Source organism: Coregonus clupeaformis, chromosome 13 (genome assembly GCF_020615455.1).
Source record: "Coregonus clupeaformis isolate EN_2021a chromosome 13, ASM2061545v1, whole genome shotgun sequence".
NCBI classification, from domain to species: Eukaryota; Metazoa; Chordata; class Actinopteri; order Salmoniformes; family Salmonidae; genus Coregonus; species Coregonus clupeaformis.
In genome coordinates, this window is record NC_059204.1 from 30,257,873 (window position 1) to 30,271,604 (window position 13,732).

The 13,732-nt window shown below is 42.9% G+C and overlaps 1 protein-coding gene across 2 annotated transcripts in view; it reads left to right on the forward strand.

The window, feature by feature from the left end:
• LOC121580109 (rap guanine nucleotide exchange factor 6-like) overlaps positions 1–13,732 on the forward strand; it is a 168,016-nt gene that overhangs the window by 58,747 nt on the left and 95,537 nt on the right. For both annotated transcript variants that reach the window (XM_045224327.1, XM_045224328.1), the window contains exons 6-7: positions 7,044–7,175; positions 7,917–7,934. In XM_045224327.1, coding sequence (XP_045080262.1) covers positions 7,044–7,175; positions 7,917–7,934 — 150 coding nt within the window. The remainder of the gene's footprint in view (positions 1–7,043; positions 7,176–7,916; positions 7,935–13,732) is intronic.

Genomic DNA, 13,732 nt, shown 5'->3' on the forward strand with positions numbered 1-13,732 from the left:
ATGGTCCACCACCCAAAGGACATCCAGCCAACTTGACACAACTGTGGGAAGCATTGGAGTCAACATGGGCCAGCATCCCTATGGAATGCTTTCGACATCTTGTAGAGTCCATGCCCCGACGAATTGAGGCTTGTTCCTAATGTCCTAGGTCAGGGTTTCCAAACTCGGTCCTCGGGACCCCAAGGGGTGCACCTTTTGGTTTTTGTCCTAGCACTACACAGCTGATTCAACTAATCATCAAGCTTTGATCATTTTTATCAGATGTGTAGTGTTAGGGCAAAAACCAAAACGTGAACCCTTTGGTGTCCCGAGGACAGAGTTTGGGAAATGCTGTCAAGGTGTTCCTAATGTTTGGTATACTCAGTGTATGTATTGGGAATTGATAAAAAAAGCTAAAAAAATCTAAGGGCAAACAATTCACACAATGAAACAATAAATGCGCAAGAATTTGCGAGACAACTGAGCCATTCTGGAGAGAGACTCGCCTATATATTCGCCACACATCCCTCCCCTTCTTGTCTCAACGTTTTAAATGACTAAAGACACATTATCTTCACACATATTTTAGATGCTTTTCACTGACAGCCACATCTCAATAATCAGCTATGCCTATTTCCACGTGCTCTGCCCTAATTGCTGCTTTCCCTAATAGGCATAGGCCTACAAGCTTGTGATTTGAAAATCCACAGCTATAAAAAAAAAAAATCCTAGATTCCTCTGTGGCTGTCATGCTTTCTGGTGAAGTATTTTGAATGATTTTATTTCTGTGTAGACATGAGTAATTATAACATTTTGGTAAATGTATTTCAATTTACTTCCCTAGCCAATAAAATACTTCCTCATATGCCATTTCTCTCCTGTTCTATTGGTTTCTTATCAACTTTCTTTCATTGTCCAGAAGCCAAAAGTCATATTAACAACCCATCCTAGTTGTTGCCTCTTTAGACTCCCCCTCTTTCTACCTTACTAACGGAGACTTTCATTTCTGTCACATATGGAACCGCTCTCATCAGGTGCTCTGTTTAGAATGGAGTTTTGGCAAATGTTTGAAATTCACGTTTTATTTGCTTGCATCATTACAGGAGTTGCATGTTCTGTTAAGATGAATTACCATAATCTAAATGTGATTTCTGTCATTCTGAGCACCGTGGGTGGACACCTTTAATGGGTTACGCACCCAATGTATATGGGTCCGGTAAATATAAATCTTCCCGGTTACGTTGTCCTGCACCACATTTTCCTAACAGAAACCCTGACACACACGCACGCATGCACAGACAGACAGACACACACCACAGTTTCCGCTCCTAACTCACACTGCAGCAGCACTCAGTCAAATCACTTACATTCCAACCAATTAGCTAATTGAGGCCTCGGGAATTATCACAGACTAACTGCACACATTTTTGCAGCCAGGCCAGGGGTTTGAGATGGCTGCCATTTCACCCACCCTGTGTCTCTGTCCCTGTCCGTCTGTGTCAGCCTGTTTGTCTGGGAGCACAGAGCCATAGACGGACCATTGTAGTTCACACACTGAGACCAGTCCATCCATGAGTTTAACTAGTCAATGGTCCAAGCAGTAAATATCTCTCTGTATGGGCAGACTCTTCATAGACAGCACTCTGTTCAGAGTCAAGACTTTCTATTTAGGAGTATGTGTGGAATTACTTCTTGCAGTGTATAATTGTACACTGAAATGCCCCCTTAAAATGCTTAGTCAGTCTTCTATTGTTGACTTTGCTGTGATAACACTATTAGGCTGTCCGTCTCATTCGTATTTCATTAGAGAAATATGTGTTGTTCGATAAATCAACCCCACCTATAGTTGTTATTCAGTACAAACATGACATTAAATCTTTGCACCTCATACAAGTCCATTCCCCTGTTATTCTCTAGTGATGGGGGGAAAAAATCTATAGTTATATATCGGGATATTATCTTTGACGATGTATTGTTTTGACAATATCACAATATTATTTTTGCACTAGTTGGCTGTATCTGCACCAAAACCAGTATTTTTCCTTCATAGCTTATTCTAAATCTTTTTAAATAGGGAGCCAATTTGTTTTCAGCACTTTTATTTCTGTGACTGATCCAATCTTTTTTTCTCATGGCTCTCTCTTGTCCCTCTGCATCAGACATATGGTGAGCAATAAAACCACAGTATTGAATTACAATACACATAGAATCATGAGAATCGCAAAACATATCGTATCGGCACCAAAGTATCGTGATAATATCGTATCGGGAGGTACCTGGCAATTTCCAGCCCTAGTGACGGGTAAATCGGCCAGACTTTTACAACATGGCCTTGACGTGCAAGCATTCTTTCCCTTGACGTCTCACGTGTTAGCGGCTAACAAACACACACACACACACACACACACACGCACACACAGGAGTGGCCTCTGTAGGAAGCCTTGTGTAACCATCGTTTCACGAGCAAGTCAGCTGATGGGCTGAGGGTGGGGGTTGGGGGGCACACCCCTGTCATGACTATCCCATCTCCTCTCTTCTTCTGTTTCCCTCATCTCCTCTCTTCCTCTGTGGCCCTCATCTCCTCTCTTCCTCTGTGGCCCTCATCTCCTCTCTTCCTCTGTGGCCCTCATCTCCTCTCTTCCTCTGTGGCCCTCATCTCCTCTCTTCTTCTGTTTCCCTCATCTCCTCTCTTCTTCTGTTTCCCTCATCTCCTCTCTTCCTCTGTGGCCCTCATCTCCTCTCTTCTTCTGTTTCCCTCCTCTCCTCTCTTCCTCTGTTTCCCTCATCTCCTCTCTTCCTCTGTGGCCCTCATCTGATGTGTCTCATTACACCCTGATGGATGACTGGGGCTCACAGAGATGACAGGCCTGCCGTCTGAACTAGAGAACGACCGATATGGAATTTTTAGGGCCGATACTGATTTCTGGGGGTCAAGTAGGCTGATGGCTGATATTTTAGGCCGATATTCAATATCATAAAATCTGAACATTTTGATGACAACATTTCCCAGAGACAACCATGTATGCATTTAATGCATCAATTTTAAAATAAAACAATACATTTGACTTTGTTTTTACCAATCAAACTACATAATGTGATGGTAATAATTGTACTTGAATGGTAAATCGCTTGATAAACTGGGTAAATTAAGTTGGCATAGGCCTGCTCACAATACCGGTGAATGCATATTCAATAGGAGTGTGTGCATGCATTGAGTTATTGAGCTTGTTTGGGCTGATCAGTAGAGTCTATGGTGCTACAGATGACAAACAATCTGTTTGACTTCCATTTGGGATTTACGTACTAATCAACAACATTTGCATAGAGGCATCACTCCAGTATGTCATGCCTGTATGGAAGGACATCATATTGGCAATGCTGTTATTCAATGCAAATGAGTCCTACGTAATGTCACGATTTGTGATCACAGATGCTTATGAAACTAGTATTTTTTGTCTATTTCCGTTATCTGGAAAAAAATATTTATTTAAGCTGTCAGGACACTTCTCTAAACAACTCAGCTGCCAGGACAAAATTCAAAATGACTTAATTGGCTAGTTCAGCCATCTGTCAAGAAATGGGAGGGTTGTAAGTTGATCGTACTGCTTGGATAGAGCGAGGCTGCAACTCCGCTCCCTTTCACATCTCTCTCCATCGCTCATATCACTTGCTGCTGTTTACCGCTAATATGATAATTAGCTCAATGACGATGACATTTGCTACCTAGCCATAAATGTGCATAACATCTAACAAGGAGTGTGAGGGTAGGAAAAAATATGAAATGATGATGCACATTCTGTCTCATTGACTCAAATCTGCCCATCCATAGTTTGAGAAGTGAGAACGCACACACAAACTGATCTACAGCTTACCTGGTCCATAAACATGCAGGAAGATTCTTAGGTAGCTAAACCTATTGCCAACCTTTATTTAGGCATTTTAAAACACTTCCTTCTTTCCCTATGATGACAATCAGATACAGTGCATTCGGAAAGTATTCAGACCCCTTGACTTTTTCCACATTTTGTTACGTTACAGCCTTATTGTAAAATTTATTAAATTGTTTTTTTCTGTCATCAATCTACACACAATACCCCATAATGACAAAGCAAAAACAGGTTTTTATAAATGTTTGCAATTTTTTTATTTATGTGCACTATTATTTTTTTTAACCTGTTTTCACTTTGTCATTATGGAGTATTTTATGTAGATTCATTTAATCCATTTTATAATAAGGCTGTAACGTAACAATGTGGAAAAAGGGAAGTGGTCTGAATACTTTCTGAATGCACTGTAATCCAACTATCAACTGTCAATTACGAATGCGGCTGGTCAGATCAGCCCACCATTAAATAGCTACCATTACACTGCAAGTCGGATGGCTCGTTGCTGAAAATGGTGCATGTTCAAAATGATAACCAGCTAACGTTACCTAGCTACGTTGGCGATTAGCTCCTATCTGATATCTTAGTACCATGTTCATCTAGCCAGTTAGCTAGCATAGTAGCTAACACCACAGATTAAAAGGTTAGTTATCGTGGTCTTTGCTAACAGGTCACATGGCTATCTGCATGTCCGGGCATGTCGACACGAGCCTTATTAGTGATTAAACTAATATTTGCAACAGGAGTTCGATTTTGGTCACTGTGTCAGTTCATCCGTTTCTCAATACTGCACCATTCTTTTTGTTGGAGAATGAGCTAACTTGCTGCTGCTGATGATGATTTTTCCAGCTCTGCATTGTGCAGTGCTCGTGGCTCAGGCGGTGAGTGATGGCTGGCATAGCAGCAGTTTTGCTATGTCGATGTACTAATGGCATAGCCGATAGACTAGAAAATGCCAATATCGCCCTGATATATCGGCACACACACACACACGTCTCTGGGTTGAGTTTATATCACAGACTACCCTCCCCTCTCATCCTCCTCCTTAGTCCCACTACACCAGGCTCTGGGTTTTACCCGCCCACTCCTATATGAAATAGAAAAGTCATCTAAGTACATGGTTGAGCGAAGCAAAACAGTTGTCAATAGTGTTCTGCTCATATTCGTCATCGCCCACCCGTGATGCTTTAAAATACAGTGGAAAAAGTTGGATTGCCTTGGCAGGGATTTCACCGCTCAGATTGAGAGGGGAACTGAGAGGAGGGAGATCTCAGCAGTGTTCAGACTAATGCAGATGTTTTTTGTTAACTTCATTTCTTATTTGGCTCCCGCTTGTTTTTACTCCGGCTGGGCCGGTGGTGGCATTCTGCCGTCACGATGTCCTCTCAGGAAGCATTTGATGGGTTTACAATCTAGGGGTGTGAACGTTTAAACAAAATTGGGATCCTTAACGTAATGACAAAATCACTTACCGAAAACAGGTCCCATCATCATCATAAAGGGAAAATAAAAATGTTACAAATACCGAACGCAACAATGCTGTAACGTTAGGAGGAGAAAAAAAGGCTATCTTTGAGCTACTTTATTACCTGGAGCTGTAATGCTGAGGGAGAGCAGCATCTTACATGTGAGTGACGAGGGAGGGGGAGAAAGGTAGCAACCAAGTCGACTCACTCGTTATTTATCATTAAATATGATTACATAGTACCTGTCTTGAAGCATCAAACCGAGAAACTCTAGTTAAGCTAGCTAGCTTACGCTAGCTATGGTAGTTGAGACTACATAACTTGAACTGTGCTATTTCTCCCCTTCCAAATCCTACAGTAAATAACAACAAACCCATTCAGATGATTAAGTAGCGGCCTGCCTGTTGGCTCTTGGTCGTTGTAGCCGATCCTTCTCATTTAACTTTTAGTTCTGTGATTTGAATTCCATCTTCCATTGATTAGCCAAGATATCTCCTAATAACAGGGAAGCTCTATGACTGTAACCTAGTGCCGGTTTGAAGACTTGTGATTGCATGACAACAACAGGCTACACGCGCCACTTGTGAAAAGTAAGCACACCAGCAGCGTAAATGATGAAACGTTTCTCTCTCTGCAGGAAGCACGATGTAGACTATCTGCATTGTGAATTCACATGGAATGTTATGATTTTTTATATTTTTTAATGATTTTTTTTTAACCAAAAAAATGGCTGTTTGAACATTAATTTAAAAAAATCATTTGCCACAACCCTATTACAAACACAGCACATTAACTGGATGGTTAGGTTACATCAGCTCCTCCACTGTCCTAATAAACCCACTCAATCTGCCCTCATAAAACACAGCCTCTCCTCTCTCATACTAGACTGCCTTCATCATCAGTGTTTTTCTAGTGAAGATACTCTGCAAGCATGTGAGTCTTGAAAAGTACTGGACAGCCTTTGTCATAGGGTGGCGTTTTAACTTTAAACAATGAACAACTGTCAAAAAAGCTTTTTTTTCCTAGTGAAAATACTCAAAGTATATGAGTCTTGAACAGTTGAAGTATTCTTCCATAAATAGTTTTCCTAGTTTTTAATGTTTTTCAATAGTTCCGTTTCACAACTCACTTCACAAAATGCAACTATTTGCTCAGCTTTGGTTTTATAACGTGAAAAGAAAACAAATTCTCCAGCAACAACAGCATATTAGTACAAAGCACTCCGTAGTCATTATTTAAATGTTCTGTCTCAGAAAGGAAATTTGCATGTTGAAGGTTTCCTACAGGAAGCTGTGGCCTCACTGTAAGCAATGTTGTACAGAAACGTCCTCCAGACTCAACACAACAGACTGCGAATGACTATAACTATTTTCGTCGCAGCCTTGGAGAGATAGAGCCTCATACCGTCTTCGTCTACCCCTCCTATCTCCTCTCTTCTCTTGGCTGTGTCCTGGATGCAGTCCCCATGACACTGCGCTTGCACAGGCTCTCTGTGCTGTGGAAGAACTGGATGTTCAACCAGGAGCCGGAACAACTGAACCCTGAACAGGAACAGATCCAGGATCAGCTCTCAGAACCAGCAGCCAAAACGAACTGTGATCAGTCTGAGCAGCTGACACTGATCTCGGAACAAGAACAGTCTAGTAGTGGTGGTAGCTCTGAGCCCCAGACCCAGACCTCCAACGCTGAGGCCCAGCTTGGTGATGTGTTTCAGGTGGACAACGCCAGCGAGGGTGAGGACGGGGCGCTGCAGAGGGAGGTGTCCCAGAGACGTTCCCGCCGGCGTTTTCGCAAAGTCAACCCCCAGGGAGAGCGGGAACTGATCACTGACAGCCAGGACCCCACGGTAAGAACTGACACTAATGTATACTCACTATGTTCCTAAAGTTAAAGGGCTTCTATTAGACTCCGATAGGAAGATGCCATAGACTGCTGTGTCTGAGGTGTCAATGTACTAAGCTTTCTCTGTCTAGTGTAAGTATAGTGTTGACTGCTGTGGTGAAACTGTAAAAGTGTTAAATGAAGTACTGGTTGTTGTGTGGTAGGTAAACGTCTAAAAGCAGTTTGTGGTTGAGATGTTGGTCTATAGCTAACGATGTGTCCAGCAATACATACACAGGAGAGTGGTTTTACTGTGTAAAATTATAGCTACCAGTATGTTGGTTACATTTTAGTTTCTTTGTTTATAATGCAGGATTGCATTCCCCCCCAAAAAAATGTCAACCTATGTTGTATTTTTTTGTCACATGATGTTGAGTGTTGAAAGTTGAATGAAACATTGCAGAATATGTAGATTTCATGCCTGTATCCTACATTTACTCCACACTGAACTACCATAGCCATAAAGCCTGTTCTATGTTCTGCAGAGGGCTCGCTTACTATTCATGTCAGTTTTATAGAGTGTATGTAGGGGGGGAAGCAGACAAATGCCTTTACAGTGAACAGTCGTTATGTTTTATGTAATGACTAAAATGTAAATGTCCTCTGTTGATCCTCCTGACACCTTGTATTTTTCTCTCTCTCTCTCTCTCTCTCTCTCTCTCTCTCTCCTCGCTCCATCCCTGGTGCTTGATGTGATCGTCTTCAGGATTATGTGGATAACCAGGTACGTGGGAAACTTGACTTCTTCACTGAGTGTGTGGCGGTGTATGTTAACTTTCCCTGCTTTGTGTGAGTCGTGCTGGTGAAGGCACCTGCTCTTTAAAGATGAGTGATTGGACACATCTGGCTGCATACTCGACTTGCAATATGTGATGACGGGACTTTCCAAATGGAAATGAAATAGTTTGTGTACTCTTTAAGTGCAGAAGACAGTGGACCTCAGGGGTACATTGCTTTAAAGCCCTTACTAGAGGATTTCAGATTGACACCTATCTAAAAGGTTTGCTAGTTGTGAAACTAATGATATTACCAAGCAAAGAGATTCAAGGAACATCTGTCCCATCATCATATACTGTAGATAAACATGTATCATCATTTTGAAACTAAAACTCAACCATTGCACCAAGCTCTCTCTCTCTCTAGCTCTCTTCTTTTTACTCTAAACACACACACACACACACACACACACACACACACACACACACACACACACACACACACACACACACACACACACTAGAGAACTGAGCATCTGACTAATAGCTCCAGTAATCAATTTTCACTGCCTGTCTGGTGTTGGCAGTTGAACAGCAGCAGTGTTTCCCCTGATGTATGTCATAAAGGGTCTTTATCACCAGAAGCTCTTGGTTCTAGCCTGGTCCCGTACTCTACACTGCCTTCAGAAAGTGTTCACACCCCCACATTTTGTTGTTACAAAGTCGGATTCAAATGGGTTTAATTGTCAAAAAATTGTCAATTGTCAACTCTAATGTCAAAGTGGAAGAAAAATTCTAACATTTGTAAAAAATAATATATCTTGATTAAATAAGTATTCAACCCTGAGTCAATACATGTTAGAATCACATTTGACAGTGATTACAGCTGTGAGTCTTTCTGGGTAAGTCTCTAAGAGCTTTCCACACCTGGATTGTGCAACATTTCCCATTTATTATTTTCAAAATTCTTCAAGCTCTGTCAAATTGGTTGTTGATTATTGCTAAACAATCATTTTCAGGTTGCCATAGATTTTCAAGCAGATTTAAGTCAAAACTGTAACTAGGCCACTCAGGAACATTCACTGTCTTTTTGGTAAGCAACTCCAGTATAGATTTGACCTTGTGTTTTAGGTTATTGTCCTGCTGAAAGGTGAATTCATCTCCCAGTGTCCGGTGGAAAGCAGACTGAACCTGGTTTTATTCTAGGATTTTACCTGTTTCTTTTTTATCCGCAATAACTCCCCAGTCCTTAACGATTACAAGCATACCCATAACATGATGCAGCCACCACTATGCTTGAAAATATGGAGAGTGACACTCAGTAAATACAGTGTTTGTATTGGATTTGCCCCAAACATAACACTTTGTATTCAGGACAAAAAGTTAATTGCTTTGCCACAATTTTTTGCAGGATTACTTTAGTGCCTTGTTGCAAACAGGATGCATGTTTTGGAATATTCCTTATTTTCACTCTGTCAATTAGGTTACTATTCTGGATTAACTACAATGTTGCTGAACAATCCTCAGTTTTCTCCTATCAAAGCCATTAAACTCTATAACTGTTTTATAGTCACCATTGGCCTCATGGTGAAATCCCTGAGCGGTTTCCTTCCTCTCTGGCAACTGAGTTAGGAAGGACGCCTGTATCTTTGTAGTGACTGGGTGTATTGATGCACGATCCAAAGTGTAATGAATAACTTCACCATGCTCAAAGGGATACTCAATGTCTGCTTTTTATTTTATATTTTACCCATATACCAATCGGTGGTTGTGAGGCATTGGAAAACCTCCCTGGCCTTTGTGGTTGAATCTGTGTTTGAAATTCACTGCTCGACTGGGGGACCTTACAGATAATTGTATGGGGTACAGAGATGGTAGTCATTCAGAAATTATGTTAAACACTATTATTGCACACCGAGTCCATGCAACTTATTATGCAACTTGTGAAGCACATTTTTACTCCTGAATTTATTTTGGCTTGCCATAACAAATGGGTTGAATACTTATTGACTCCAGACATTTCAGCTTTTCATTTTGTATTAATTTGTAAAAATTTAGAAAATATAATTCCACTTTGACATTATGGGGTATTGTGTGTAGGCCAGTTAAATCTGATTTTAATCCATTTTAAATTCAGGTGAAAACCCAACAAAATGTGGAGAAAGTCGGGGTGTGTGAATACTTTCTGAAGGAAACTCTTCTGTTGTTGTCATGCCATACATGTTGAGGACTTATGGCTAAAGCACAAACAAACTGGACCATCAGGCAATGTTGGGTTTACCAGACGATAGTGTGTCTGTTTGTGTCTGTGTGCGACCTGCTGATGAGTATCCCTATGACATGCTATTGACATTGAGTGTCATTGATCCTGAAATATTACCCTCCTCCAGGCCAGCCTGTAGAGACCTGGGATCAATTATACTTTGATGCACAATGGGATTTAATACGGATGCTGACGAATGAATGATGACTCAGTTGCCCCACTTTATTAGTACATCGGTTGCCTACTTGCCACACACACACACACACACACACACACACACACACACACACACACACACACACACACACACACACACACACACACACTGCCATAGAAGGATACATCACCTCACTTAGCCTTCAGAATCATGTTCTAAGTGCTTTCCTAGCCTTGCTAAGAGACTATTACATGGATCGTTACATTTCTATGAGACATGGTCCAGTAACTGGGTCACGAATGTCTCAACTTGGCCTGAATAGAATGACTAGGCTACATTCGTACTGTTGAAGGGTGATGATCACACTTCTGCAAGTCTCTGTTTTGTCTTGGTGTGCGACACCCAGCTACAGCTAGCAGCAGAACCAGGTCGCTAGGCTAGTCAATGGCCTGTGATATTTCACTTCCTGTCAGTCTGCTGCTGGTTGTGCCACTCTTCCTCTCTCCTCTCTTCCTCTTATCCTTATCTTAGCTAGGGTTAGCGTCTACGTGTGAAAACATCCACGGCTAATTGAACGTAGCCTGGCGGCTGAGGTTAGCTTTTAGCGCTTGCAGCTAGTCAGTTAGTGGCTGATCATCAGGTCTCAGCTGATATTGCCTCTGTGTGTACTTGAGTCTCATGATCATCACAGACTCTGAGGTGATCAGCCAGTAGAGGTGCGTAAGTGCTGGCTGGCTGCTCCACATAGAGGGCCTTTGTCTGTCCTGATCCCAGAGATCATTTACACTGCAGCCTCCCTCCACATCTCCTCCCCCAGCCAGGCTCTGTAGGTCATGAGGATATTGCGATGTCTCATGATGACTTCATGCTGTAAAGGGCTGATTGCTGACTTGTTGTCACGGAGACCCTCGTCATCTTCTAGAGGTGAACTTGATGTCCTCTGTCTTGTCCCACTTCTGTCCTTGTCTGGTATGTGACGTGTTGTGTGTGGCACACATCCACTAACCCCTTTCTCTCTATCTTGTGTTATCCCATTTCATCCTATTAGCAAATTTGACCATGAGGGTCTTGATGTACCCCTCTGTTAGAGCTGATCTGCCTGCGGGGTGAGTGATAGAGCAGGGTTGTGTGGCGGTGAGGGGAGATTGGCGGGTGAAGATGGAGAGCGGGGTGGGGCAGAGGAGGTCTGGCTTATAGAGGAGACCTCTGGGGGTTTCACCTCCCTGCTCCTCCTCCACTGAGTTCCAAGGCTGCTGGGTGATTTATCACTTCTGTCCTCCTGGAACTAGCCCCCTTCCTTTCAGCACCTGCCCCTCAGCCCGCCAACCACCACCCCTCTAACCCCCCAGCCCCAGCACACCAGGCTAACACAACACAACATCAGCCTGCATTGATGTACCATTATACAAACACTACAAGGCTTTTAACAACACAGCTGTAATCAGCTGCTCTGATATACCATAATAAGAACACAGCAGCTCTAACAAAAACACTGATCAGGCAAGGCACGCCGACTACCAGTATATACAAGTGAAAGCCCTGGAGAGAGATAATGTGTCGTGAAACATGTGAGAAGCAGCAAGAATAGTCTCCTGTACTGTACCCGGCCATGGGGAGTGTATCTGGGACCTGAAAATATAGTGCAGATCCAGGCCTCACTTCATCAAAATGTTAACATCATTCATTCTCTGCTGCGTGTACCACTGCTGCTGCCTCTGGAGCTAATTTTAGGGATTACATCATCATAGCTAGGATGACAACCTTGCTGAACCCCCCCTCTTCCCTCCTCCTCCCTTCCCCCCGCTCCAGGGGAAGGCTCATATTTTCATCCCACTTAGAGTGCTATGGAGCTGGGCTGTTTTGCTGAAGCCAGGCAGGGACTTTACCCTGGGGCTTCAGGGATCACCAGTCCCAGACATGCTTGCTAGTAGCAGCCCCCCACCCTCTCCTCCTGCACCCTCACACACAGGCAGCACATTCCCTCCAGGCCTCCTCCCGTCTCTCTCTGCTCTCTTCCCTCTCTTCTCCCTGCACCTCACCTCTCCCTCCTGTCTTCTCCGGCTGAATCCCAAATCATCCCCTCCTCCTTACCCCTCCATTTGCGCGTTCACGTGCGCCTCCGCCATATGCACAAGTGTCCCAAAGCTGAGGGAGTGAAAATGATGGTAGGTGTAGGGGCTAATTAGACCGAGTCCGCTACACTGCCGGCTTCAGAGCAAAGTGGTATCCCATAACGCACTGCGTTATTTTTTTGTTTTGAGCCACCTGTATTTGTTTGTCTGATTTCGAGGCTTGACAGATGTAACATATGAAATGCCTCCCAACTGTTACTGAGGTTTAAATCTTCTAAAACGACAAAGGGAATTCTCCTACAGGACTGATCAACACAACACAGCACAACACAGTACAGTACAGGACAGATCAACACAACACAACACAGTACAGTACAGGACAGATCAACACAACACAACACAGTACAGTACAGGACAGATCAACACAACACAGTACAGTACAGGACAGATCAACACAGTACAGTACAGGACAGATCAACACAACACAACACAGGACAGTACAGGACAGATCAACACAACACAGCACAACACAGTACAGTACAGGACAGATCAACACAACACAGCAGAACACAGTACAGTACAGTACAGATCAACACAACACAGCACAACACAGTACAGTACAGGACAGATCAACACAACACAGTACAGTACAGTACAGGACAGATCAACACAGTACAGGACAGATCAACACAACACAGTACAGGACAGATCAACACAACACAGTACAGGACAGATCAACACAACACAGTACAGGACAGATCAACACAACACAGTACAGGACAGATCAACACAACACAGTACAGGACAGGACAGGACAGATCAACACAACACAGTACAGTATAGGACAGATCAACACAACACAGTACAGTATAGGACAGATCAACACAACACAGTACAGTACAGGACATATCAACACAGTACAGGACAGATCAACACAACACAGTACAGTATAGGACAGATCAACACAACACAGTACAGTACAGGACATATCAACACAGTACAGGACAGATCAACACAGTACAGGACAGATCAACACAGTACAGTACAGTACAGTACAGGACAGATCAACACAGTACAGTACAGTACAGGACAGCCCAGAACAGTGGTCTGCTGGAGCTCTTTGTGGCTGTGTGGGTCGTGGAGCAGGAAAGCATTGTGACGGCCAAGTACAAGCCATTAATATGGCCTGTTTAAACTGAAGGTTTATTGGCGGTCTGGACTCTCAAGGGTGGGATTATATTGTATAATATGGGTAATATGAAGAGCAATATACCAAAGGCAACATGTTTCATTCTGCTTCGCTAAGCTATTTTT